The 26,101-nt window shown below is 40.3% G+C and overlaps 1 protein-coding gene across 8 annotated transcripts in view; it reads right to left on the reverse strand.

Moving 5' to 3' along the window:
- The window catches only part of VEPH1 (ventricular zone expressed PH domain containing 1), a 248,560-nt gene that overhangs the window by 161,056 nt on the left and 61,403 nt on the right, over positions 1 to 26,101 (reverse strand). For 6 of the 8 annotated variants that reach the window (XM_019503200.1, XM_019503194.1, XM_019503193.1 and 3 more), the window contains exons 5-7: positions 18,612 to 18,778; positions 13,294 to 13,503; positions 1,330 to 1,550 (exon numbers count right to left, since the gene is read on the reverse strand). In XM_019503200.1, coding sequence (XP_019358745.1) covers positions 1,330 to 1,550; positions 13,294 to 13,503; positions 18,612 to 18,778 — 598 coding nt within the window. Of the gene's footprint in view, positions 1 to 1,329; positions 1,551 to 10,793; positions 11,095 to 13,293; positions 13,504 to 18,611; positions 18,779 to 26,101 lie in introns of those variants that run through there. The other 2 variants (XM_019503198.1, XM_019503199.1) reach the window with 2 other exon arrangements.

Below are 26,101 nucleotides of genomic sequence, written 5' to 3' on the forward strand. Positions count from 1 at the left end.
GAAATATTTGAAAATAAGTATGCTGCTTGACATGCAAGATGAGATAGGGAAACAATTTCAAACACAGACGTGCCCCCAGGGAGTGAGTAACATAAAAATCTATGGACAGGATAAGCTTTTGTTACTGCCTCCAAAGACAGGGGATTTTTGTTACTTTCTCCTTTTCAGATAACCATAGAATGCCACCAAGCTGTCACTCCTGTGAGTTTGACACATTTCCATGATGTATTATGCTTTGTCCCTCAGTCCTTAGAGATAATACCAAGATTTTCAGTAATGGACGCTGGTTAAATTCCTAAATCCATATTTCAGCACAAGTGACCTAATTTTTAATGGTTCTGAGCATCCGTCAGAGCCAGAAGTTTCACTGGGAGCTTCAGGGTTCTCAGCACTTTGGCAGCTAGGAGCTATAAATCTATTTTGGGGTTCACAGCTTTGAACATCTTCACCCTTATCTTCAAGATTCCTCGCAGTACTTCCTGATGGCTCTCTTCTCTGATGCTGCATTGGACTTATGCATCCAGACTTAACTTGGCGAAGCTGAGAACAGAACTGGCTCAAAACACTCAGTCCTTGTAGAATTTCAAGAAATGTCCAACTGACCTTTAACTTTTCTGGCCCACTGACCTGCCTCTATCCTTTCTTATGTTCCTTACCACCTTTGGATAGTTGCCTAATTCTTCATGTGACATTAGGGGACAATAGGAGACAGAATAGGAAAGTCCTACTAACTCTGGTCCTTTGCCAAAGCCAGATTGTTCATATTATTTAACATCTGAAATAAACTAGTATTAACAGATTGAAATGACTGGGTATCTCATAGTTCCCTAGGGAAATTATTTCACATCTAACAGGCCTTGACAGCCCATATTCTGCAATTTACTTTTTCGTCTTTTAACTTTTAAACTTTTTTCCAGTCCTTTTGAATAGTGCCAGTCCTCCACTTGCACACCATATAAGTATATTTTGGAGGGTATACCATCTACTCATTCAGCTACCACCTCTAATTTATAGTTCCATAGATTTTAAAGTCAGAGGCAAGCATGGAGTCTGACTTTCTGCATAACACAGGCTGTTGAATGTCAACAACTGCTTCCTTCACTGAGCTCTCATTGAGTTAAAGGATACCTTCTAGAATGGTATTCTTACATATAATTGACTCAACGTCAGTTAACAATTGGCACTCTAGAATAATTGTATGCTGCATCTTACATTTTGCTGTATTCATTACATTCATTACAACCTTAGTGCATCTAATAAAACTGTATAGTTCCTGTCACAAATGTATTAAGTGAACTGATGTGAGATCAGTACAGAAACTGTTTTTACCTGGTTCCTGATCTGTTGTCATTTTCTAGCTGTCGGATGAGAAGCTTGGCTATGGCAGTGAAACTGTTGCTCATACGATAGATATCTCTGCTCTGGGTGCTTAGGATATTTGAGAAGCTGTCGGTGATACTCTTAATTTCCAGCAGAAGGATATGGTGAAATGAATGCTCCATGTTGGCTAGCTGATTTACCAAACATACCAGACAGATCCTGGCTCTTTCCTGTCCATAATAAAGAGATAAATCATTTTTAAAACAAATGCATTTCATACTTGTTTAAAACTAAGGCTGATTATTATGTGCATGTTTTTTAAAAGAGCACAAAGTTAGTGTGCAACAAGGGTCCTAGATTATTTAGAAAGGGACAACTGTATCAACTAGTGAAATTATTTTTTTGTTCAGTTCATTTACAATTAATTTTTTCTGTATTTGTCTATGCTAGCCTAATAGTACACCTGACTCACCATTTAATCACATAGAGAAAGATTCTAAGGACACTCTGGACAGTATTATCTTCTGGATGGCTCCATGACCTGCTGCTTACGAAAGCTTATGCATCTGTGATTTAGTTAGTCTACAAGGTGCAAGTCTACCCTGTCTTCTGCCTGACTTCAGACTAACATGGCTAACTACCTTCCCCTGGAAAAGTTACTTGAAGGGGAATCAGCTGACCTGGCTTCTACTTTTGTTTCTGCCTCTGATCTGCTCTGGGTCTTTGGATAAGTCAGACTTTCTATGCTTCATCTTCCCCTGCCATCATGGGCTTTTGCAAGATCTGTTTCTGACCAGATTCTCATTCACATTGCTCTGTTAAGGTAACTGAGCCTCAAACAGCCTACATTTACATCCACATTAAGTTCCCCTTACACTAATGTAAGGGAGTTTCTGTATAGATGAAAATCAAGCCCCAAATAGACACGCAGAGAGCAAAGGTTCTTACAAATGGGAGTTGGTTTATGGCAACACAATCAACTTGTATTTAGAGCTAAAGCTGTAATGAAGACAAAAGCTTAACCTCATTGATCTAACCCTGTAGTCAGTCTGAGGTCTCCCATTCAGTTCAGTGAGAGAAGCATCATGCTCCATATTGTATGTTAACAAAGATGCCATTATTTTATTCCAAAGACATTCTTGGATCTTCTTTTGGCAACCACAATTAACTTCAAGTAAGTATAATAGCAATAAGTACACATGTTGACCCTGAAGTAATGCACCAAGATTTCCTTGTTTGGTTAGGATTATTCCAAGGGCAGGACTCCTTGAAATCAATGAAGCCTACTCAGTACGCATTTTGTAAAATGTTACAAAAGCAGGGGAAACTTTGGCCTGAAGGATCTGGAGTAAAATGCAATAAAAAACATTCTAGCAATATCAAAAACTGTTCTTCTTGGTTCCCAAAAGCTGGCAGAAAAGAGGGGGGAAAACATCAATTTATTTGTCATATATGTTCCAAGTGTAATACAGGAAACCAATATTTTTTACCTCCATTCTTCTTGGAACTATGCATCTCTGAAAGTTTAATTTCAAGTACATCTGGGATATGAAAATGCTGGAGAGATGTCAGCAAAATCATTATCTAAATATTATATTAAAAACATTTATAAAAGAAATTTAGTGGGTTCATTTCCAGTGGAGAATTATTTAATATAAAGCATGGTGACTAAGATAAATGAGGGATGAGTTTCTTCCCTTCACACTTATATTAAAAGATAACTATTGATGAATCTATGCATTGGAATGGAAAGGTCTGACTCAGTATTTTTTTCTTCTACTGTTGAAAGCTTTTAACTTTTTGGTATATACTCAATATTTTGTTTGGAAAATCTTCCTTCAGGAGATAAACATGAGCTCAATTAGCATTTGAAACATATTTTTGTTTCCCAAACAATGTGCGTAGCAGACATAACTGGAACAGAAGTTTCCACCATTTTCATGCCACTTTGATCCAGCTGGAATGACTCCAGCAATGCTGAAATGCTGCTACTCGCCTAGAGTGAGGTAGAACAACAATAAACTCTAGGCAGTAATATATGCAATTATTATACAAAGCAAAATAACTCAGCATGAAAGCAGTCATTATTTCTGCCATGATTTAGACCAAAAACCTCTCAAAGATATGTATTTAGATGTAAATGACCTTTGTTATTTTAAACTCAATTATTCTGTGGATTGGTATACTTTAGCATAAGCATTTTTTGCTATTGATGGTATTATATCATCTCTTGAGCTGTGACAATTTGAAATAAAGAAAACAATATTAAAAACATTTTTCTTTATTGTATCAAGAAGGATCAGGAAACTAAAAACAAATCAGGAGTTAATCCAGAGTTTACTTGGAGAAGCTGAGAACAGAATTGGCTCAAAACACTCAATCCTTGTAGGATTTCAAGAAATCTCCAACTGACCTTTACCCCCTGAAATGGAAGAGTTTTTCTTTACAAAAGTTGAGAGCTAAGGGCCAAATTCTGCTTTCAGATTCATGTATAAAAACCCCACTGATGTCATGACACTGTAGGTTTCATGTAGAAATGAGAATCCCCTCTAAATAAGTGGACGCCCTAGACATTTCTAGCCAATAATCTCATCTGCCTAGGAATCCATTTAAGCAGTATGAGAATAGGGTGACCCTAGAAGGCATTTAATGTAATTCATTCAGTGTAAGGGTGAGGCCTTATTTTCATGTCTTATTTTCTCTCTTGGGCCCCTATGCGCGTACTGCCAGTTGTGAGTATACCCTATGGAAAACCTGAATCCTTGCCAAATCCTTATTCAAGTAAACTTCCCAATGAAATCAGGTAGGCATAAATACTTTAGGATTTGACTCAGTACCATTAAAATGAATAATATCCTTAAAAGGCTGTCTTAATTTCCTGCAAAACAACAAAATGTCAGAAGTACCTTTGCCATTTCTCACCTACTTTGTTTGTATGAGGTTTCTACTTTTGACACAGCTCTACATCTACCTGGTCCACGCTAAAGGTGTACCTGTAACAAAGCTCTATTCCTAGCCATTACATAAAGGGGGGAAAAAAAAGAATCAGAAGTGAAACATTTTGGAAAGGCTCTTGAGATTTGGTTTTTACATCACTTTTAAGATAAAGGGTCATCAGTGCATATCCATTGCTAGGAATCATTTTATTGTTTATATATCTCTACTTGAGATCAGCATCAAAGTAAATTAGGCAGTTTACTCTGGTGACTTGCTGCAATACTTATGACTAAATAGCTATGCTTGGATGAGGTTGTTATTTTCATTAAATGGCATGGGTACACCAATTATCTGTTTTTGAAATACTTCACATGTATTCAGCTTTTATGATGTCAGCTGTGTTTCTGCTTATGTTCCCTTTCATTGATTGGCTGCACCATAGTAAATAATGACCAAAGGTTGTACATTAGTGGAACTTCTGGAGGATTCAAAGAGGTTTTAATCTACATATGAACCACTGGAGGCTTTAGGGGCCATTGCCTCTCTCTTTGCTCACTACAGGGTGTCTCTCTTCTCTCTCCAAACAGAGTTATCTTATGCAATACTTTGGGGAAAAAAAAGAAAGCCTTGGGAAGGAAACTGGAGCATGATCTGAGGATTGTCTTGTTATTATGGGAGACAGAAATGGTTTGTCTCTGGACAAAATGAACTACTTGCCACAAACATGCCTAAGTCCAGAGAGGGCCTCAGACCCACCAAAACAGAATTTATTACATGGCCATTAAAGTATCCCTTAAGCACTTTTTCCTAAGCATAATGTAGACAGGCCTGAGGGTATGCATAAACTTCAGCAGCCTCCAGGGGCTACCGAGCCTCCCAGGGTTACATAAAGCAGCTTCACTCCCACTTGCTCCCAGCCCCACTTCAGGTGTACTCTTCCCAACTTTGACATACCAAGCACTTGGAGCCTCAGAGAGGGAGCACCAAAAAACAGCCTGTAGCTTGCTCCTTCATCTACATCAGGGCTGCCCAGCTAGTACCCTGTGGGCCTGTGCAGCCACTTCTCCCACTGCCACATTATGGGGGGACATGGAAGCCGCACACCACTAACACCAGCCATGTGACTCAGCATATTAAAAGCCTGGAGCTCAGTCTTGCCCCATCTCCTGCTGGCCTGGGTGGCAACAGAAGAGAACCCAGGCAGCACCGGTACCCAGGGAAGCTGCAAGACCCAGCAGCTACAGGGTAGGAGTGGATGGGACCCTGGGAGACCATGGAGGGGGTTTAGGAGGGCATTGCAGCTAGTACAGATGAACTAGAGGACCAGGTGTGGCTGGAAGGGTGGTACGAAGGCTACAGGTGGGGCTGCCTGGAAAGCACCCTGCCCTTTGAGAAGCTAACACCTAAATATTGCTCTTCCAGGGTCTGACACCCAGATAGTTACATGGAGGCTAAAGCCAAATTGTTGAGAGGGTGGAGAGCATATTTGCTCTGGGTCAGGGACACTTGGGGGGTTATGGGGGCTGGGCTGGACCTACAGTAGCTTTGTCTTTAGTCAGGTACTCCAGGGGGCTGGAACTGACAGGGAGCAGCTTTGCCTAGGCCAGGGGCACCAGGGAGCTAGGACAAAATATAAGATAGGGCCAACGGCCCAGGGAATGAGACATGGGCAGGCTGGGGCAGAAAGGGCCAAGAGCCACGGGCCTAGTATAATCAACAGTGAGGGGCGGAGGTCAAGAAAGCACAGCTTAAACAAGTGGGACAGAGCTGGAAGCCTGCAGCCAGAATATTGACGGGCTAAATCCAAACGGGCTGAGGCCACTACAGGAAGGAAAAACATTGACAGAGTAATACCTGAGAGGCACAGGCGTGGCTGCAGAGGAGTATATAGGCCACAAATTTAGTACTGAAGACAGTTAGAGCTAGAGGGGTCCAAGCCATAAAAAGAGATTATGTACAATGGAGTCAGAGCCCCAGGCCTAGGGAGAGATGGGGTGCAGCAGTGTCAGAGCCCCAGGCTGATAGACTGTGTGAGATGGGGTCAGAGCCCCAAGTCAAGTGGACCAAGTCAGGCCTAAGGAGGAACAGAGAACTAGAAAGAGCACCCAGAGCTCACCAGCCTCCCCTCATTATATATACCATCGAAGTGTGGAAGACATGGGGGCAGAGTGAGACCCTGAGAGGCTGGAGTATGAGCAGGGCAGAACTAAGGGGGTGTCATAGCTGCCTTTGTGGCATGTCCTGTTACAGCCTGTCCCCCATAGCACATGTCTCATGTGGTGCATGACCTAGGGGCTTCACACCACCATTGCATGTGGCTTCTGGCTGTGCCAATGCTGGGCAGTCCTGTTCTACACCAACAAATTCTTCCTCAGCCAAAGACAGGTTGGTGAAGGCCTCTTCATGGCACTTTAGACTATGGCATAATGGAGCCAGGAGAGATATAAGAGTCTTACCCGATGTATGCAGAATTTCAGGCCAAAAAAAATTAAAGGTATATAATCCAGGAAGTTATAAATATGAACAGAAGGCTGATACTGAAAGACAATAGAGGGCATCATCAGGCAAGACTAGTATAATCAGAAGTACATCAGTGTCTCCAAGACCAATCAGATGATGTAGCTCAGAAAAAAATCAGTAATTAATCAGGGGGCAGAGTCTGGAACAAAGCACATTCCTCTTCATAGCTATGTGTTCTGAATCATTTGGCCATCTGGAGAGACACAGAACTTCCATTACTCAGGTCTTTTTTTAAAAAAAGCAAAACATGAAGGGGAGAGGAGCTGTTTGGTTCATATTGGAAGGTTCACCTTTGACTTTCTTTTCCTGTTGCTTCTATAAATGTTTTTTAATATCCAGTGAAAGGTCTCCCGGATGTCACTGAAACAAGACCTGGTACAAACAAATCAAATATATGTCATCTTTTCAAATAGGCTGCGTTCATGGCTGTGCAATCAGACTGTAACTGAACACTGCTAAGTCAGCATGTTGCGGCTAGTTAGGAAAACAAGACAGGATATAATGTCAGTTACTCGATGCTTGCAGAAGATGAATTAGGAGGAAATACCATTGTATTCACCACAGGTATATGACCCAGGCTCAGACTGGGTAGAATTTGGTAGCTACATGTTTCTACATAGAACAACAAACTTTATGAAGGATGTAGACAAAATACTGAGCAAACCGTTTCTTATTATACTCCACTGCTTCAGACACTGTGTAAGACTGTGTAGTCTGATGCCTCCTTATAGTAGAAATTTATATAAATTAAATAACGTGACAAAATCTTAATTAAATGTCACTTACAAGTCAGAAGCATATTGGCAGAACAATTAAGGGCTACTACTCTAGGTTTTGGAAGTGTGAATTCAAGCTTTACTCTGGGCTTATGCCAAAGGCTGCTGCCACTTGAGCCATCTATAAATGGGGACTTGGTCAGTCAGGTTGGGCTGCCAAAGGTGGTCAGACATGACTCTAGCCCTGTGGTTCCCTTATACATGTTGTTGGCTACAGAAACAGGTGTGCTGTAACCATATGGGTCTCTTTCCTTCCATTTAACAGTCTGCTTTGGCCTCTGTTATAGAACACAGAAGAAAATAATTACAGCAACACATTTGAATGGTAGAAAGTTGATTTAATGTACTAAAAACTTCACTTAAATCTAATTGCAGCTCTGCCAGTGTTTGAATTAATGAGCTATAGTTTGTAAAGCCTTTGATGTTAGTAGTTAAGCATTGTTCACAGAAATGTGTGTTGCTGCAGAGGTCTGGTCAATAGCAATTGTTATGGAAGGTAATTTTTGCAGGGTTGCATAACCAGACTGAAAGGCAGCAGCAAGGCACAGCTTAGCTGACAGTTTGTCCTGCTACATTTTTTACATCAATGTCAGGAAAACTTGCTGAGCTAAAACAGAGGTCTGTTTTTATTCTCACAAAATTAATCTGATTTGGATCTAATGTGAAGCCCCAGTTTGAGCAAACATGATTTCTATTTGTGCTATTTCCATCAGCTATACAGTTGGTCCAATGAAAGATATTACCCTAAGAAATCCTTGCCTTTTGCATCATTTTGGGACCATCTTAGCTACAACTTCACTCTTACACTACCAGCCTTAAAATAGAAATGCTACAGTTGATGCTCTCTCATAGACATGTCCTAAAACAGCCAGCAGTGGATTTTCAAGAACAGTTAGATATATAATGCTGTGTAACTTAACAGTTATGTGATATTGATACTAGGAACGGGTAATACTTAGGAGTCTATGCTTCTGAGACCCCTGCAGCTTTGCACTTACTTAACAACCCCTATATGTCTCGTGTTTCCAACAAGCATCTAGACTGTAGAGGAAAAAATTCACCTCCTCCTCTGATGTCACCCGCTTCCCCAGAATCCAGACGCCACTCAATTTTGCCCACCTCCTCCATCCTGCTGGGCCCTATGAAATCTGTCACTTTAAAGCAATTATCCCATCTAAGTAGATTAGAATGACAATACCATATCCTCCAGAACAGTTGCATGGAGAATTATCTTCCCATAAACTACTCTGACATATGTTCTGATCACATCCATTTATGGTAAGTAGATAGGTAGGTTGTGTAGGTAGGTTGCAGTTGTGTAGCTCTGGCACATTAACGATATGTAGATGGGGAAATTAAGTATATGAGAGAGAGGCATCAATTTATCCTTTGCAATGCTGATCACCTGGCACAACATAGTCTACTATTTTTTATGACTTTCCTGAGGTACAAGCATTGTAGGTGATGTACTGTGTAAGACAGTCTGCTGGACTGAGCAAACTGAACGGTGGTTTCACCTCAATGGTTGATAATTTCTCAGTAAGTTTACACTATTTCATCTAGTTCTACCAGTAACTCCTTCCTTGTCAAATAGATTTATTTCTTGAGAATTTTGATGGCTCACAATAGTTTGTAGAACAAAGTCTCATGCATGATATCAAAGAAATTTACAGGAGGAGGTGGGGGGATGAAGTAAGTTAGGCATTAGGATTTTCTCTTGGAGAATCTCTGGAAGGCACTATCTCTGCTCAAGACCCTGAATATCAATTGGGCTAAGCAAACAACAACAATGAAATGTTACTTCTCAGGTGTAAGTTAAGCACATGGGTAGGGCGGGAAGAATTTAGTTTGCATAGTTGTTTCAGGACAGTATAACACGTTTTCTTCAACTTCTCCTGATCCATTCACTAATGAATTCTTTTGGAGCAAACAAATTTAGAAAGATGCAAAGGCCTAATTCAGTAAGGTAAGATTATGGTAAAATCCCTGTGCAAGAATATAGAGGACACCAGCTTACAGGAAATATGTTATGTGCAGTGATATCTAGTGGGTAAATAATACACCTAAATCTCATATTTAGACAAGGGAATTCCTAAAGAACCTGTTGGGAGCAGCAACCATGTTAGGAAGTGCAAATGCATTTGTATATGTAAGATACAATATGAAAAGTTCCGTTTGCGCAATCTATTTCCGCCTGACCCTATTTGCAAGTCATCTGCATTTACACACCATATTTAACTCCACACAGCATACTGACTACCAAGTCTTGATAGTGGATGTGCTTTAGTGAATTTCCATACTTTTAACCTCAGAAAATCTACACAATCAGTGAGATTTTTTAAAAATATGGGCTCCTGTTAACACATTCTACAATTTTTATAATTTAAACTCTGCAGTCTGCCTACATACAAAGCTTCTGAGAGGACTTCAGGACTGGGCCTATGCCCAAGATAAAATAAACAATAATCTTTTTTTAAAAAGTCTCAGTTTTGAGTTGCGTTTTTCAGGATATGCAATGCTGTTTTCTCAAGAGGAAAACAAATTATTAAGTTGTTGGGGTCCTGGGCAAGAGTGTCATTTGGGGACTCTCTGAGGCTTAATTTTGATGACCCATAAGCAAGTCAGACATTTTTTAATTTCAATTTCACTTTGCCCTATCCATGAAACTGCAATGAAAGTATCTTAATACAATATCAATAACACAAATATTCAGTGTTATTAATTTTTAGTTCTATAAAGTGTGGGACACCAGACAGTCACTCAGTTTTCCCTCCCCTAAGGCCACTACTGTTTATGAAAATGAGCTTCAACAAATATTTTTTAAAACATTTAAACTTTCCAAAATTCCTGTTCCTACAAACACATATCTATACAAGGCCAGTTCTTGTTATCTTTACTCAGAAGGCAGGGCAGATATACATCATTATAGACTAACTAAATAAGAGATAGATAGATAGATAAATAGATAGATAGATAGATATGGAGAGCACAAGCTTTTATGAACCCAAGTTCACTTCATCAGATGCAAACTCCAGTTGACTTCAGTGGGAGTTTTGCTTGCTAAGCACTGAGTTGAAAGAAGATGAGACTGTTGGCTACAGCCTTACTGAAATAAACTATGCTAGTCACTGTAACACTCGTGTTCAAAAATGTTTACACTAGCTACATTCCATTCATTTTCCACCGATAATCTAGTTCTCCTTCAGACCTAAAAATCTGAATAACCATAAGCCACTTGAATTCTGCACAACATTTTTGTTTTATCTTACATGTAACTGATTTGACATTGAAAGAGAATGTCTATTCATAATTATAAGGAACATGCAAACCATATCCACAGGAATGAAAATAAAGCATTCTTAAAAATATGTTGTATCATAAATTCTAAATAATTGGCACACTGTCCTGAGAACATCTAAGGTTTTCAGCTCTTCTCAAGTTCCCAGTGTTAATCTCAACTAGGGTCATATTTCTTAGTACTTGCAGTATCAACAAGGTAAGAAGGGCCTGTGTAGTAAGTGATAATCACTTCATCATAAATCTAAAGATAGATTACAACACAAATATTATAAGTTGACTGAAGATACTATAGTACTCTCTTTGACAAAAGACCTATCAATTTAGTGATTTAAGACATTAAAAACATAATATATCAATAACAGAAAACAAAATACAGCAGTTTTGTGTTTGGAATGTTGCCCTCAATGAATTGAGTCACAAAGAAGACATGGGACAGTTAAATAGACCCTTGTGATTTTGGAGAGGAAGACAAAGCCCTAGTCGCAAGACTCTACAACCTCACAAGAGAAGGTGTATGGGAGTGGTTTATACAGCATATTTGTGCCTGGTGTTGTGGCACATGGATTAGTTAAACACAAGGTAATTAGGTCACAAGTGGCTAACTCTATAGAGAATGAAAGCAAGGAATATTGGGAGTAAAGCCAAATGGTAGCCAGTAGTGCAAAATAGGAGCATGACATAGGTCATTTAGTAAGCCATGCAATCCCATTAGTAGGTTTATTGTGAGCATGTATCCTTTTCCATCAAGCTACAAAACTATCCACTAGAATGGAACAATATAAAAAATGAATTATGCTGATTTACATGGACTTTAGGAAGAGAGGTACTGCCATTTAACTGCTACGTTACAGTAGTCACATCATTAAAAAGTCAATAATTATTCATGTTGAATCTGAAAACTCTAGGCATTTTATTTGTACTTGAAAAAGGAAAGGATACACATTACAGCTGATGACATTTCATGACAGCCACTGACTCTCATTCTATATCACAAGTTCTTACCGTATATAGGAAGTAGGTGGGAAATGTTTTTTCTGTTCAGCTAAAAATTTAGTAATATAAAAAGTGCTCCTATCCCAAACCAGTGCAAAGTATCTAAATCTTGAAACTTTTTGAAAACTAAAAGTCTGGAAAATGGTTTAGATCAAGCAAACTTTTATGATTTGATCATTTTGAAATATTTCATTTTGATTTTTTTCACTGAAACTTAATTTAAACCTTGAAACAAAAATCCATTGCAAACTGAAAAACAGAATTTTTTTTTAAATGCCAAAACATTTTGTCAGTTTCAAAGCTTTGATTTTCAAAACTTGAGAAATCTGTTAAAAACAATGCTTCCTCCGAATGCTTATTGTCAATTAACTGAATTTGGTATTTTTATACAGAAAAAAGTTCCATCAAAAATGTCCTGATCAGTACTAATGATAAATTTCAAGCAAGCCCTATACATCTGAAAGTGCACAGTACAGTTCACCTCCACCTACTTACATTTGTCTCATCCAAACGTTTCTGGGATCTCCCTATTATATAGCTGTCAGATTACAATGGTAATCAGCAAAGGTGAGGTTTCCAGAATGTATTCCCTCATTATTATTATATGTAGTAAATACTTCAGGTCCAACTCTGATTCTCATTAAACCAGGGTAAATGTAGAATAAGTCCATAAAATCCATGTAGTTATTCCAAATTTACACTGGTGTTTCCGGGGGCAAACTTTGGCCCATCATCTACAGTAAAACATTTCAGTATAATAACATGTATATAAAACATCCAGCCAACTATAGGTACAAAGTCAGACATTTGGATTATGTTATTCAAGTAAGTTCGTATTTCACTGCCTTATTAAGACAACATTAGGGACTGTTTCCTTTTCAAATGTAATATTATGCAAAGAGTATACAATATTTTTGCAAAATGCTCTACTTTCACCCAAATTGCTAGGTTTCAAAGCTTCACATGGCTATGCTATTTAAGAGAGAGTCTCTCTGTGTTGTCACATACAAGCTTTAAAAACAACAGGACAATTCAAAAAACCACAAACAAAAAAGGAAATCTGCTGTGTTTGAAGTATAGTTTCACTTTTTAAAACATGTTTGTTCTTTACCCTGCTCATTAGTCTCATGTGGGATGTTGCTCCCTTCCCCACTAATTTATTCCCCACTTTTTTAGAGCGTTTGTACTGTATAACATTTTTTGCTGTGTCCAATTAAGACACAATGCCTGTTTTCTTTTGCTATTGGCTTGCCTATCTACCCCAATGCTGTACTTGTAACAAATTGCCCTTTCTATACGTAGGAACAATGTTATGAGCATTATGGCGTTGGGAGGCTTAGTTACAGGTGCAGGCCATATTGAAATGGCCCATCATTTATTACTTTTCAGTGGCCCCAGACAAAAAAGAATAATTACAGTTAAAAAGACATATTTTTTTTACAAATACCTCATCAAGATGCCCAACAGCTCCAAAGATCTTTGCCATCTGTCCAATCAGACTTGGAAAACTCTCACCAATCTCTTTCAGCACTGGAAGAGAACTGGCCAAGGCTACTGGTTCATAGCCTGATATTTCTATAAGTATATTTAGGATAATGTCATTATGATGAGGGTCTCTTAAGTGGCTAATTAGAAATGGAATGCACTCTTTTAACACCTATATCAAAAGCAAAACAAAACAAGACAAAAAAGGCAAAATTAATCAAAAATACATTTGCAAGAAAGTCAAGACAGCTATTATATGTTACAGTGACAAAAAGAAATAATTGCTTATTAATTTTAAGATAAACAAATCTATTCCAGTAAAAATGAAGATTTTTTTTCAACCTAGATGATCTTTGCATAGATCTGGTGCTGAGGTCAATGCAAGTTCACAAGGAACAAGGGTAGTCCATGGCCTTAGGTTATACATGCATAAATGCAACTTTCCAAAAATACGGACATTCCTATATAAGACCATAGTCAGCTGTTTTTCCCTTTAGATTGCTCTGGTTTATTGCTAAATTGTATTGATTGAAACAATTTATGAATTAATTTCCCCAATAATTTAATAAATTAAAGATTAGCAGAGATTCCTGCTTAAGCCAAGAGGCTAAATAAAAACAGAAGACTAATGGCTGAAAGGGCAAGGTCCTTGAGTGGTCTGAAATGATGCATACCACTGTCATTTCACGTAGCTACAATAGTACAGAGAAGAATCTGCTCCCCAAAATTGTAGATCACTTGTAAACAGTATTTTCCATTACCTATTAACCATTCCATTAATATGATGTGCAGGCTACTGAGTAACTATGATGTATCAATATACATGTGATTCAATGTGACTGTTGGCCTATGTGTATGAATTTTATAGGGTTAGTACTGTAATATATGTATGTGTGCATATCATATGTGAGAGATGCTGCAAGGGACTGTGTTATCATTCCATGTGAGTTATTGATAATGGTGAGGAAGAATGGTACTGCAAACATGGGACTGTAAATTGTGAGTAATAGCAAACATTGCTACTAAGCATTTTGTATAAAGTGTGACACAGTGTCAAAGCACTTAAGTGGTTTAAAGCTGGTCATTTCATAGATTTCATAGACATTAAGGCTGGAAGGGACCTCAAAAGATCATCAAGTCCAGCCCCCTGCCTCAGGGGCAGGAAATCAGCTGGAGTCATAGGATCCCAGACAGATAAATGTCCAATTGACTCTTAAAGGAGTCCAGAGTAGGTGCTTGTACCACCTCTGGCAGCAGTCTGTTCCAGGTCTTGGCAGCTTGGACAGTAAAGAAGTTCTTCCTTATGTCCAGCCTTGGAGGAATTTGTGACCATTTGACCTTGTCATCCCATGGGCGCTCTGGTGAACAGGCATTCCCCCAGATCCTGATGTACACCTCTTATATACTTATAGGCAGCCACCAGGTCCCCCTGAGCCTGTGCTTTTCCAGGCTGAAGAGTCCCGTAGCTCTCAGCCTCTCATCATAAGGACTGTTTTCCTGCCCTGTGATCATGTGTGTGACTCTCCTCTGGGCTCTCTCAAGCTTCTCCACATCCTTTTTAAATTATGGAGCCCAAAATTGGATACAGTACTCCAGCTGCGGCCTCACCAAAGCCGAGTACAGCGGGAAGATGACATCCTGGGATTTGCTAGAGAAGCATGTATGGATGCAAGCCAGAGTTTTGCTCACTTTGCCAGCTGCAACATCACACTGATGGTTCATATTCATCTTGTAGTCAATCATGACCCCCAAATCCCTTTCGGCCATGGTGCTAGCAAGCGTAGCACTGCCGAGTCTATAAGCATGCTGCAGGTTTTCCTTCCCAAGGTGGAGTACCTTGCATTTTTTACTGTTGAAGGCCATCAGGTTTTCATCCACCCATTTTCCGAGCCTGTCAAAGTCGGCCTGGATCACCATCTTGTCCTCAGGAGTGGACGCTTTACCCCAAAGTTCGGTGTCATCAATGAACTTGGCCAGTCCACTTCTGATACCAATGTCCGCATCATTAATGAAGATGTTGAAAAGAATAGGCCTAACAAAGCCTTGGCAGACCCCACTGGTCGCGGTGCACCACAATGATTGACTTCTGTCAACTACCACTCTCTAGGTCTGACCTCACAGTCAATTCCCCACCCAGCAGACTGTGATGTAGCTGAGGCCACAGTTGGCCAGTTTTTCTATGAGATGATTGTGGGATACCAGATCGAAAGCTTTCTTAAAATCAAGATATATGACATCAATCTCTTCTCCCTTTTCCAGGAGATATGTCACCTGGTCATAGAAGGAGATGAGATTGGTCAAGCAAGACCTACCCACAATAAACCCATGCTGGCTATCCCTCAGGAAGTTGCCTTCAGCCAGTTTGTCAAGAATAGTCTTTTTGATGATTTTTTCCAAGATCTTCCCTGAGATAGAGGTCAGGCTGATGGGCCTGTAGTTCCCTGGATCTACTTTCCTCCCTTTCTTGAAGATAGGCACCACATTGGCCTTCTTCCAATTGGGCACTTTGCCTGAGAGCCACAAGTTCTCAAAGATCCGTGCCAGTGACAGAGCTATGATGCTTGCCAGGTCCTTAAGTACCCTGGGTGTAAGCTGTCCGGGCCAGCTGACTTGAAGGTGCCCAGCCTCTCAAGGTGTACCTTCATGTGGTCAACACTGATGAAGGGTAACAATTCTCCCTTGCCCTGACCATCCCATACCATATTGAGCAAGGCCGTCCCCTGCAGCTGGTGAAAAACTGATGCAAAATACCCGTTAAGTAGGTTAGCTTTTTCCTAGGCATCGGTTGTCAGTTGACCCATATTGGTTAGCAGGGGTCCAATGTCACCCTTGCTTTTTCTCCAGCAGCCCACATATCTAAAATAGGACTTTTTATTGTCCTTGATACATGTAGCCAGTTGGAGTTCAGTCGCAGGCTTGCCTTTCCTGGTTCGCTCCCTACAGGTCAAGACCAGTGCAGAGTACTCTTCCTTTGGGGTGGATCCAGCCTTCCATCCTTTATAGGTCTTTCTTTTTAGATACAGGTGGTCCACTAGTTCCCTGAAGAGCCAAAGGGGCTGCTGTGCCCTTTTGCTGCCTTTCCTTCGAGATGAGATAGACATTGCTTGAGCTTCGAGGATCGCTCCCTTGAGGAGCAACCACCCTTCCTGAACTCCCCTCCCCTTTGGATCATGGTCCCTTAGGGCCTCGCCAACAAGCCTCCTGAGCTTTTCAAAGTCAGTTTTCCTGAGGTCGAGGACTTCTGCTTTGCTGACTGACTTGCCAGCTTTAGGGAAGATAGTGAAGGTGAAGGTGATCAGCTCATGATTACGACGGGTGATGAAGGTGATCAGCTCATGGTACAAAGCATGGTGAAGGTGATCAGCTCATAGACTTTCATAGACATTAGGGCTGGAAGGGACCTTGGAAGATCATCGAGTCCATCCCCCTGCCCCAGGGGCAGGAAGTCAGCAGGGATCATAGGATCCCAGCAAGATAGACATCCAAATGTCTCTTGAAGGCGTTCAAAATAGGTGCTTGAATCATGGTTAAGCATATATACTTGCATGGATATGAGCTGGGTTAATAAGGGTGAGATCCTGTCAGTAAAAGTCAATGAAGTCTTTCCACTGACTCTAACAGGTTTGGATCAGTTTCTAGAAGCATATATGTCTATTCCTTGATTTAGATAGCTAGTTTTCACAATGCCAGATCCTATTTTACCACAAATACATGACAGACACACAAGATAACATAATTTGACAGCTACAGTATGGAATTGTATGAAAATGGCATTTTGGCCAACAGGTTGCAAGCAATGACAAAACAGAACCCATGTGACTGAAAAGTATTGGGTTTTTTTAGAAACAGTTACATTTTCTCTGTAACTATATATTACGGTAACATTTCCTTGGCTATAGTGGGGTGGCACTAAACTACCATTGCACTCTGCTAACATCATTAAATGTAATTTCTATAAGGGAGGCAGCTTTGTACCCTGTTCTGATGCTTTGAGCCCCATTAGAGTCATGCCTGCATAGAGGGTGTATCATTTTCTAAACATGATCTCTGTACCTTTAACTAAGTTCTTGCTCACTCATATTCTGGTACCAGTTCACTTTAAATCTCCTTTAAACTTTTCTTGAGCCTTTTATCCTTTCTTATCTTCACAAAAGAAAATGCAATGAGAAGCAACAAAACTGGCAAAGGATTATGCAAAAACGCCAGGAAATATTAAGCAAAACTGAGCTGAGTCAAAGTGGAATGTTTCCCATATTAGATCCTTTACTGTCCAGATAACAGTTCTGGTTTGAGATATCCCAGTGAAGTCCATCCAACATACCAAGGAAGCCCCTGTACACATTAGCTGAGTCCCTTAAATTTTCATAAAACTCAGTGTTGGGAATTTATTAATGTTTAAGAAGATCTGGCTCTTCTCAAAAGGTTTTGTGAAAGTACGTACTTGATACAGAAAAACTACTTGTATAAACTAGTTACATTCCTTGAACTAGGATAGTAAAAATGACAGCATTATGAACATTTTTCTATCTGACGGATTCACTATAGAAATCTCAATTCCATAGCAGAACTGAACAAATAACATGCAATAGGTAATTTAAAGATGAATTCAGTGTTCTTTTCAACTTGTAGGCTATCTATGGGAAACAAATAATTTCCTTGCATTATTTCAACTAACACTTTGTTGAAAATGTTGTTATATGGATTGATCACAAGTATTCAGAATTGCACCTGTGCTGCAGTAACTGGTTGAATAGCATGGCTGTGTTTTATTACCTGTTGAGTAGTAAGTATTGAGTGCACAAACATATGCAACACACATAGGTACTCATTTGATCACAATATTTAATTGCCAGCTCACTGATTTTTGCTTTTCATAACCTTTTTTTTGTAACTAAACCTCTATTACTGAACCTCTGTAGGCATTAAACATGAAAGCAGTATGGGCAAAGCTAAGGCAAATTCATTCACAAAAATCAAGCAAGTAGTTGTTTGAAGACATTTTTCAGTTTTTCCAAGTGTCCAGTGTTATCCCAGAAATATCATGGTCACTCTCTCTTTATGGTTTCCTTTTCCTTATGGAGAGCATCTCCAAAACCTTCTTCTGTTTTCACATGGGATCAGGGTTAAAGCCAGCTGTACTGGCACTTGCATTATATGGGACTCTACAGCACTGAGAAGGACTGCCTGCAGGCATGGTCAGGATATACTGTGGAACATAAACTCTTTGAAGAGCAAGTGACCACATTCCACCCAGCTGTAATTGTCTGTATTATTTTTTACCTCAGGTTGTTTTCTCCTTGCCACTACCTGAAATACTCTTAGAAGGTGGTGCTGTTCTGCTTGCTCCAGCTGAGACATCAGTGCCACCAGCTCCTTTAGATGGCTATTAATTGACTGTGGTTGCTTTTCATAGAGAGAGGGCAACACACGCAGCAGCATGGAGTTTCCTGTTAACAGAGTAATCCAGAAAAATGTGTGTCAAGGCTCTGTCTGTCTTGTTGCCTTTCTTATTCCAATACCCTTTTATACATCCCTAGACAGTCAGAATTTTGATAACACCAATTTTCTGAGAATCATTAGAATATACAAGGAAACATAAAACTCACAAATGAAAAAAAATGTATATTGGACCAAGAAACCAAAACCCTCCTATCCAAGCGGGAATTTCATTAAGTGGAACAACATGGGTGAAGTAGAAAATATTTCCTATCAGTTATTGTTTTCAGTCTGGAGAATAAGTTTATGTAAATGAAGGCTATCTAATGGTATTTCAGATTTGGATGGTATGTAATTGAGCTCTAAACCACAGAATAAATGTGATTTAAAATCTGACAAAGACAAGAGAATGTATGATAACTACTTTTCGCCTTTGCTGACATTAAGACACTTAAATGAAACAGCCAACATATGGAAAGAATACTTAGTTATTATGAGAATCTAATGAGCACAGAGGAGAATTTGAACAGAAATGGTTAGGGTGCCACATCCAGGGGTCCAGAGGGACCAAAAAGAGAGTCAATCAAAGAGACGCATGCAAAATCGTCTCTCACATTTTTTGGTATTTGGAGATGTGCGTGCATGTTTTAATTTGAAACCAGTCTCTCACAGAAATATATAACAGCAGGCTGTACATGCCTGTCTTAGGGCACTTAAGTTTCATTTGAGCAACATATGGAAAACATCTGCCTATCACTCTGCAGTATGGATCCACTCTGTAAATTTTTAAAGTACTTGAAGTCTCTCTGGATTTGCTTTCAAATAAGAACTGCCACATTGGCCTGCTGCTTTTTGTCCTGTTTTAATTTGTGCCTTGTAACTATGGAAGATAATCAGGTAACTCACTTAGTAGACAAGGTTTTTAGGTTAGCTGAAAAGCCATGTTTTGGTACAATTTTACTTGGTACAATTTCATCAAGCTCATGTGAGGTACTATAAAATAGAAAATGGGGTATTGCATCATCTGAATTTGACTTTGAGCAAATAACTAACATGCAGCTTACAGCAGGGTGGGGTTACTTATAGGTGTGCTAGCTTGTAAAAACCCTTAAAGGAAATATTAAGCCTGCCAAGGAAGCCACCTCACTGCACCTCTACCCATACCTGCTTCTGCCCCCTACTCTAAGGAAGGAATTGCACAGAGTTAGTCGCATCAGTCAAGAGGTTTTGGCAGCCTATGTTGGGACTCCGAGTCCTGTGTATGGCATCAGAACAGTGAAAAGGGGACTTGGCAGAATCTCTCTAGTCAACCTATGGTTATTCATTTGTGGTTACTGACGATTTCTAGACCATAATTAGAAACAACAATGTGTTTTGCATCCATTATCCTAGACAAATAGAAAATTCCTCCTTGTTCACTGAAGTGCTGTTTATAAACTGGAAGACCATCCAGTTTCTACTATTTGCATGAGAGGTGATTTCATCTGAGAGATGCTCTGAGTGTAATGTTTATAAAGCAATTGTGATCCTTCAGGATAAAAGGCCCAAGGGAAAAAAAGGTTTTGCTAACAAATTATGAGAAAAGGATTAGCACATAGAGGGAGAGGCCTTCTTGCCTCATTGGTCAGTTATTGCCCTATTTTCTAGCCACATTTTTTATGCAAAGCTCCCCATGAAGTTACTGCATGAGATTTTCAATAATCATAAGTTATTCAGGAACACAATTTCCATCACAATTTATAATGGGAACTGTGCTCCTAAATCACTCAGGTGTTTTTGAAAATCCCACCCACTGGGATTTGCACATGCAGAGGAAGGGCAGCATATGACCCCCTCCTTACCTATTAAGTTTTATCTGTTACAGTAAAACTGCCAAGTACCAGACAAGGGCTAAAACTGCCAAGTACCAGACAAGGGCTAATTTCAGAGGTGATATGTAGTTATACGCTGGCAACTCAGTCCAGTGAAGTTCCAACTTATATGATGATGGATTAAAAGGAGATGTAAGTTATATTAACCTAAAATCCTGGACTCACCTCTGAGTTAGAATTTTACACTAAATTTTGATTGACAAGAATACATGAATTCCATTATCTTCTCTAAACTATTTAGTTCTTTTAAAAAGAGATCTTGCATTCTTTCCATGTATATAAATTGCATCAACTTCAATGGCAGTTTTTCCATGAGCATGGAGTGGAGTCCTCTAATTACAGCTCTCTGATTATATGTCACTGGGTGCATCTACATGAGATTCTGACTGCACAGTAGCCTAATAAGACTGTGCAGTAGTGAGTCACAGCATGGACAGTGCTAATATGCTAATAGGCTACTGCACCATAGCATCACTTGAAAGACATTAATTGGTGCTACTGCACAGTAACTCCGGTTATCGCACATTTATTTAGTACTTGCTAATACAAGTACTAAATAAATGCACAGTGACCACTGCACAGTAGCATCTCATGTTGATGTGTCCACTGATAGTAACCATAGGAAAAAGTATGCTTCCCATTGTCCTGGCCAGGGAATATTCATCCCAGTTGTAAAAAAAGGGTCAAGAAGGAATTCAGTGAGAAAAGGAAAAAGGGCAACAGGTCCAGAACAAAAGGATCTGTGACTACCACAGCTGATATATATATTTGACTATTACACACACACACACACACACACACACACAGAGTTACACAATAAATTAGAAACAATAAATTAGAATACCAGGTCCATTACAGGAAGTAACATTATGATGTAATATGATACAAGTGTGACATGAAGTGACAATTGTATGTGATGAACACACCCATATGATAAATTATGTCACTGAACTCAGCTGCATTTCACATATAAATGATGTAAATTAAGGTAGAGTTTGGTCCAATTATTGTAAAATGTTACTAACAATTGCTTGACTTTAGTATCCCTTTGTGATACAAATAGAATCATAGAAAAGTAGGGCTGGAAGGGACTTTCAGAGGGCAAGATAAAAATTAAATCAGAAACATCTAGATTAATTTAGCATAACATTTACGTGATCTCAGTGGCATGGAATTACTTTCTAAATTACATTTATAATACAACTGAAACACCTGTAAGTACAAACTACTAAACAATAAAGGTAGACAAGACAGTTGTATCTGTTCTTTTAACAATGCAAAAAAGGTAACACAACATAATTTAATTAATCATTTTCTAATGGTTTCATGTCCTGGACACAGTGCATTTAAGTGGAATCTGTGAGGCCTTTTGAGTGCTTTGTTGTGTGCCTTTATCCCTAAGCACTCTCAGAATGTGCAGTCCAGCAGCCTATGATGAGCTCTGCCTTGTGCCATACAGATAGTCCCTCTGCAGCCTGTACTGGGGACTTTACTTTTGTTCTTTTTTGTTTTGTTGGTCTTCATCTAAAATAAAGTTCTGAAAGCATCTTTGTTCTCCCTTTATTATACCTTTCCCCACCAAATAGTATACTCAGTTTAGCCTCTGTCAGATTTTCCAAGCAGACCACACATTGTGAATTGTGCAATCCAGTCAGAAACTATCAAACTGGTGACATTTTATGACTGTGAGCTGCTGGTTGCAGGCAAGCAAGGGAGAGGGCTGTGAAGCAGATGAGATCCCAGCGCAACACAGCTTATGTGCCCTCCATCACTGCAGTAAAATCAACTCTTCTGCCTGGTGCCATGACCACGTGCTTATCTGGCCTCTTCTTTACTGGGAAGGTTATTGCTAGCAATGACATTAGTCTAGCTTCCTGCCTGTGCTTCCTACAAGGACTCTGTGACTAGCGACAGAAGTTGCACATAAACCGGTTTAAGTCATCAGAAACTGATTTAAACCTGTAACAGAACAGAAGCTCAGTGCACATAAACCAGTTTAAGATAAACCTGGTTGAACATAGTTTCACACTTAACTTATTTAGGTCAAACTGGTTTATGAAACTTCTGTCCCAGGCCCCTTCCTGGTTCAAGTTAAATAGAGTCCCCCAGCATAGTCCGTGTGTTCACTTTCTCTTCCTGCTGCCCCTGAGGTCTCTGAGATTTGCAGGCCAGACCCACAGCAGCAGGACTCTGCAAGGTTGCTCATCACTTCCTCTTCCTGCTTCCAGGTGCTTCTGGGACTTGTAGTCCATAATCACAGCCTGTAGGACTCTGCAGGGTTGTTCCCGTCTGTTCAATACATGCTCACTTCACAGAAAGGACTATTCTTGTTCAAGCTTTTATGAATTCAGTTGCCACTACCTTTTTCCCCACCCACCCTCTCCTCAGCCTGGCAGGTGCTGCTCCCCTCCTCCCCCTAGGTAGACCCTCCAGCTAGCTCTGGGCCAGGGCTGGGGCTTGGCCATGCCCCCTCCTATTGAGCAGGCAGGGAGGAGAATAGCCTTGGAGCTGGCAGGCTTGGAGGTATGCTCTAGTGCTCCCCCCCAGCTTCTGGCTTGAGCCACCGAAGGCATGTGCCTACATTTCCTGAATCAAAAGTGAATGTCTATTCACTTGCAAATCGGTTCAATCTTTGCAACTTAAACTAACTTGCGAAGACTGAATTGATTCAGTGTCAGGCTTTTTGGCTGTCTGTACTTAGCTTGTTTCATCTCTGTGCTAAAGAATGCAGCCATATAGAACAGTTATTTAAAATGCACAGAAAGCGGTGCACTCCAAGTAAGCACTGGCAGATACAACTCTGCATTTGTACTAAAGCACATTTAAATTAATTCTGTTTTAGAATAGTTATCATTTTAATGTATATTTATGGACAGAGCTAAACTTGTCATACCCATAATACCTGGCTCTCCAGATCAGGTATCTATCTAGGCACAGAACTTTGAAAATGCTGGTTTCAGTATTTCATATTAACTTCAGGTTTCATATTTTGACATTTTTGTTTATTTTTGTATTAGGGTACTACCTAGAGAACCCAACTGAGGCATTATATATACATGCAGGGGGAAACAGTCAGACTCCAAAAACAATGCAAATAACTAACTACCTGTAAGTCTACATCACAGACTACAGATCCTTTATCTAGCTTGTTTGAAACTAACTTGAATACCAAAAGCAATCTAGTCATGACAGCACAGCATTTCTCATAGTTATTTGCCTTCTGACCTAGATGCATCTTAAGAATGCTCAGTACTCCTATCTTCTGCCCACGTTGGCCTTTGTTCTATTTACTGGACCCCCACTGTTGCCAACATACTCCATGATATGATACCATAATTACCTGGTTCTCTTTCTTAGTGCTGAATCAAGTTTTAGTACAGAGCATTACTTCCACCCAGTGGTCTAGAGTTAATGCCTTTACTCATTCTACTGGGTCTGACCAGAGTATTCTCCTTTTGTAGTGATCAGTGATGGTCTTCAGGAATTTATGAGTCCAGACCAATAGCTAAATGTCAGCATAAAACAGGCCTATGCTTCACACAGTACATACCTGGACAGGCACCACAGTAACAGGTTAACTCAAGATGCTGGAAACACAATTTACCTCTTTCTATTCCAAAAATACAAGTCCTTCTCACAGAAGATTTTCTACTAACTCTCCCTGTTATCAATTAGACTATGTCCACATTGATAGGGTTGCCTTCAGTCCCATATCTGCAGATCAATGTTATTGTAAATACCTTAGTTCAAGCCTTGGTGACAGTTCAAACCTTGGAATTCTGCTCAACTCCCAGATGAGAACTCAATCCTACTGCTGCTCACTCCTTGACTGCCCCTTTCTGCAATGTTTGGAACTTTTCTGGGCCTGTGGCCCTGCGCACAGGAAATCCATAATCATCAATTCCACAGTTTTCTGCCCTGACTTCCTGGACCCACCCCATCTTTCTTCTGCTCATATGCAGAGATGAGCATCCTACAAACCAATTCCTAGTAGGGCTCCACAAGAGAACCCAGGCTACATCTGAATCCTGTGCTCAAGAAATAAGCAGTACTATGTAGATATAGACAGGAAAGAATGGTTCACATGGCAAAGCCTAGTCCAGGGCAATCTCAAGACAACCCTAAATATCAGTGTAGCCATGCCCTTTAACCTGGCCTGCCAACATACCCTTTAGTTCTTCTTTGCAGCATTCCAACATTAGAGGGACCTATGATGAAAACCCGAAATGTTCAGTCAGGTCCAACAGCTCATATAACCATTAAGGCAGTAGTTCTCAACCTTTCCAGGCCTGAGGCACCCCTCAGTGGACTCAAGGCACCCTCCATAATTTTTGTGAATTAAGTAGCACTCAAATTAAAAAACTAATTTATAATTATAGACCTTACACCCTTGCAGAGGGGCCACACAGCAGGGATTGGAGATCGTTCAGGTAGGAACAAGCCTGAGACTCCATTTATCTATTTATCTCCTCACACTTCGCTGTACCCTTTAAAAGATCTGGTAGCAACCCAAGGTGCCCCAGCATCCCGGTTGAAAATCACGGAGGTAAGGGATCAGTTTTGAATATGAATTTGCTAGTTTAAATATGTACAGATACCTATATACCGGACTTCCTCAAAAAAAAAAGACGCCTTTAAGATTCTTATAATTATAACAGTTTGAACCTGTTTATCTTGCATATTTGGCTGGATTTTTGTATACACTTCTATAATCTGTGGGCATCAAATTTATGTTCATTTGGCACACTCACAAACATCAAACTTATGTAATTTATGCTATTACGATCACATAGATTATATACAGACGTCTGGGGAGGTTAGGAGGAGGTTAGATCAAGTTAAAAATGACCATGTGATCTAAGTCACGTGAGGATGGTGGGACTTGGGGGCAGAGGTACCAAGTACATGGGGACCCAAGGGCCCTGGCCCCCCTCAGGAAGAGGGTAGAGTGACCACCCATCCCTAATTGGGTGGGACAATCCTGAAATGGGAACATCGAGTCCCAGTCCTAGGCTGCAGGACTCTGGGACAACATTTGTCCCAGATTCTCAGAACTGTGCAGAGATCCAGGTTTTCCATTCACTGAGGAAAAACATGGGAAATACCAGCTTTTCCCTTGCAGGCTGGCAGAGTTCCAGCCGCCTAGTGGTTGTGAGAGGACACATGGGATGCCACATACATGTATGCATGTGTACACATGGATGTGGCCAGGAACGCAGCCCCAGCCAGTGGGGGAAAGCAGCTACCCCAGCTGCCTGCAGGTAAGTCTATGACAGATTTAGGTCCCCAGGGTGAGGGAGGGATAGAGTGGGGCAGGGGCTGGCGGCACTGCCCAGCCAGGGTGGTACATGGGGCCTGGGGCAAGGAGCAAGAGACAGCCACAGGTGGCTCATCCAGGAGGCTGGGGGGCGGGGCTGGGGGAGGGAATGGCTTCCTGCTGCTGCATGCACTCCCAGGGAGAAG

The sequence above is a fragment of the Gavialis gangeticus genome, unplaced genomic scaffold, assembly GCF_001723915.1.
Source record: "Gavialis gangeticus isolate Ggan-Ray unplaced genomic scaffold, GavGan_comp1, whole genome shotgun sequence".
Lineage (NCBI taxonomy): Eukaryota > Metazoa > Chordata > Crocodylia > Gavialidae > Gavialis > Gavialis gangeticus.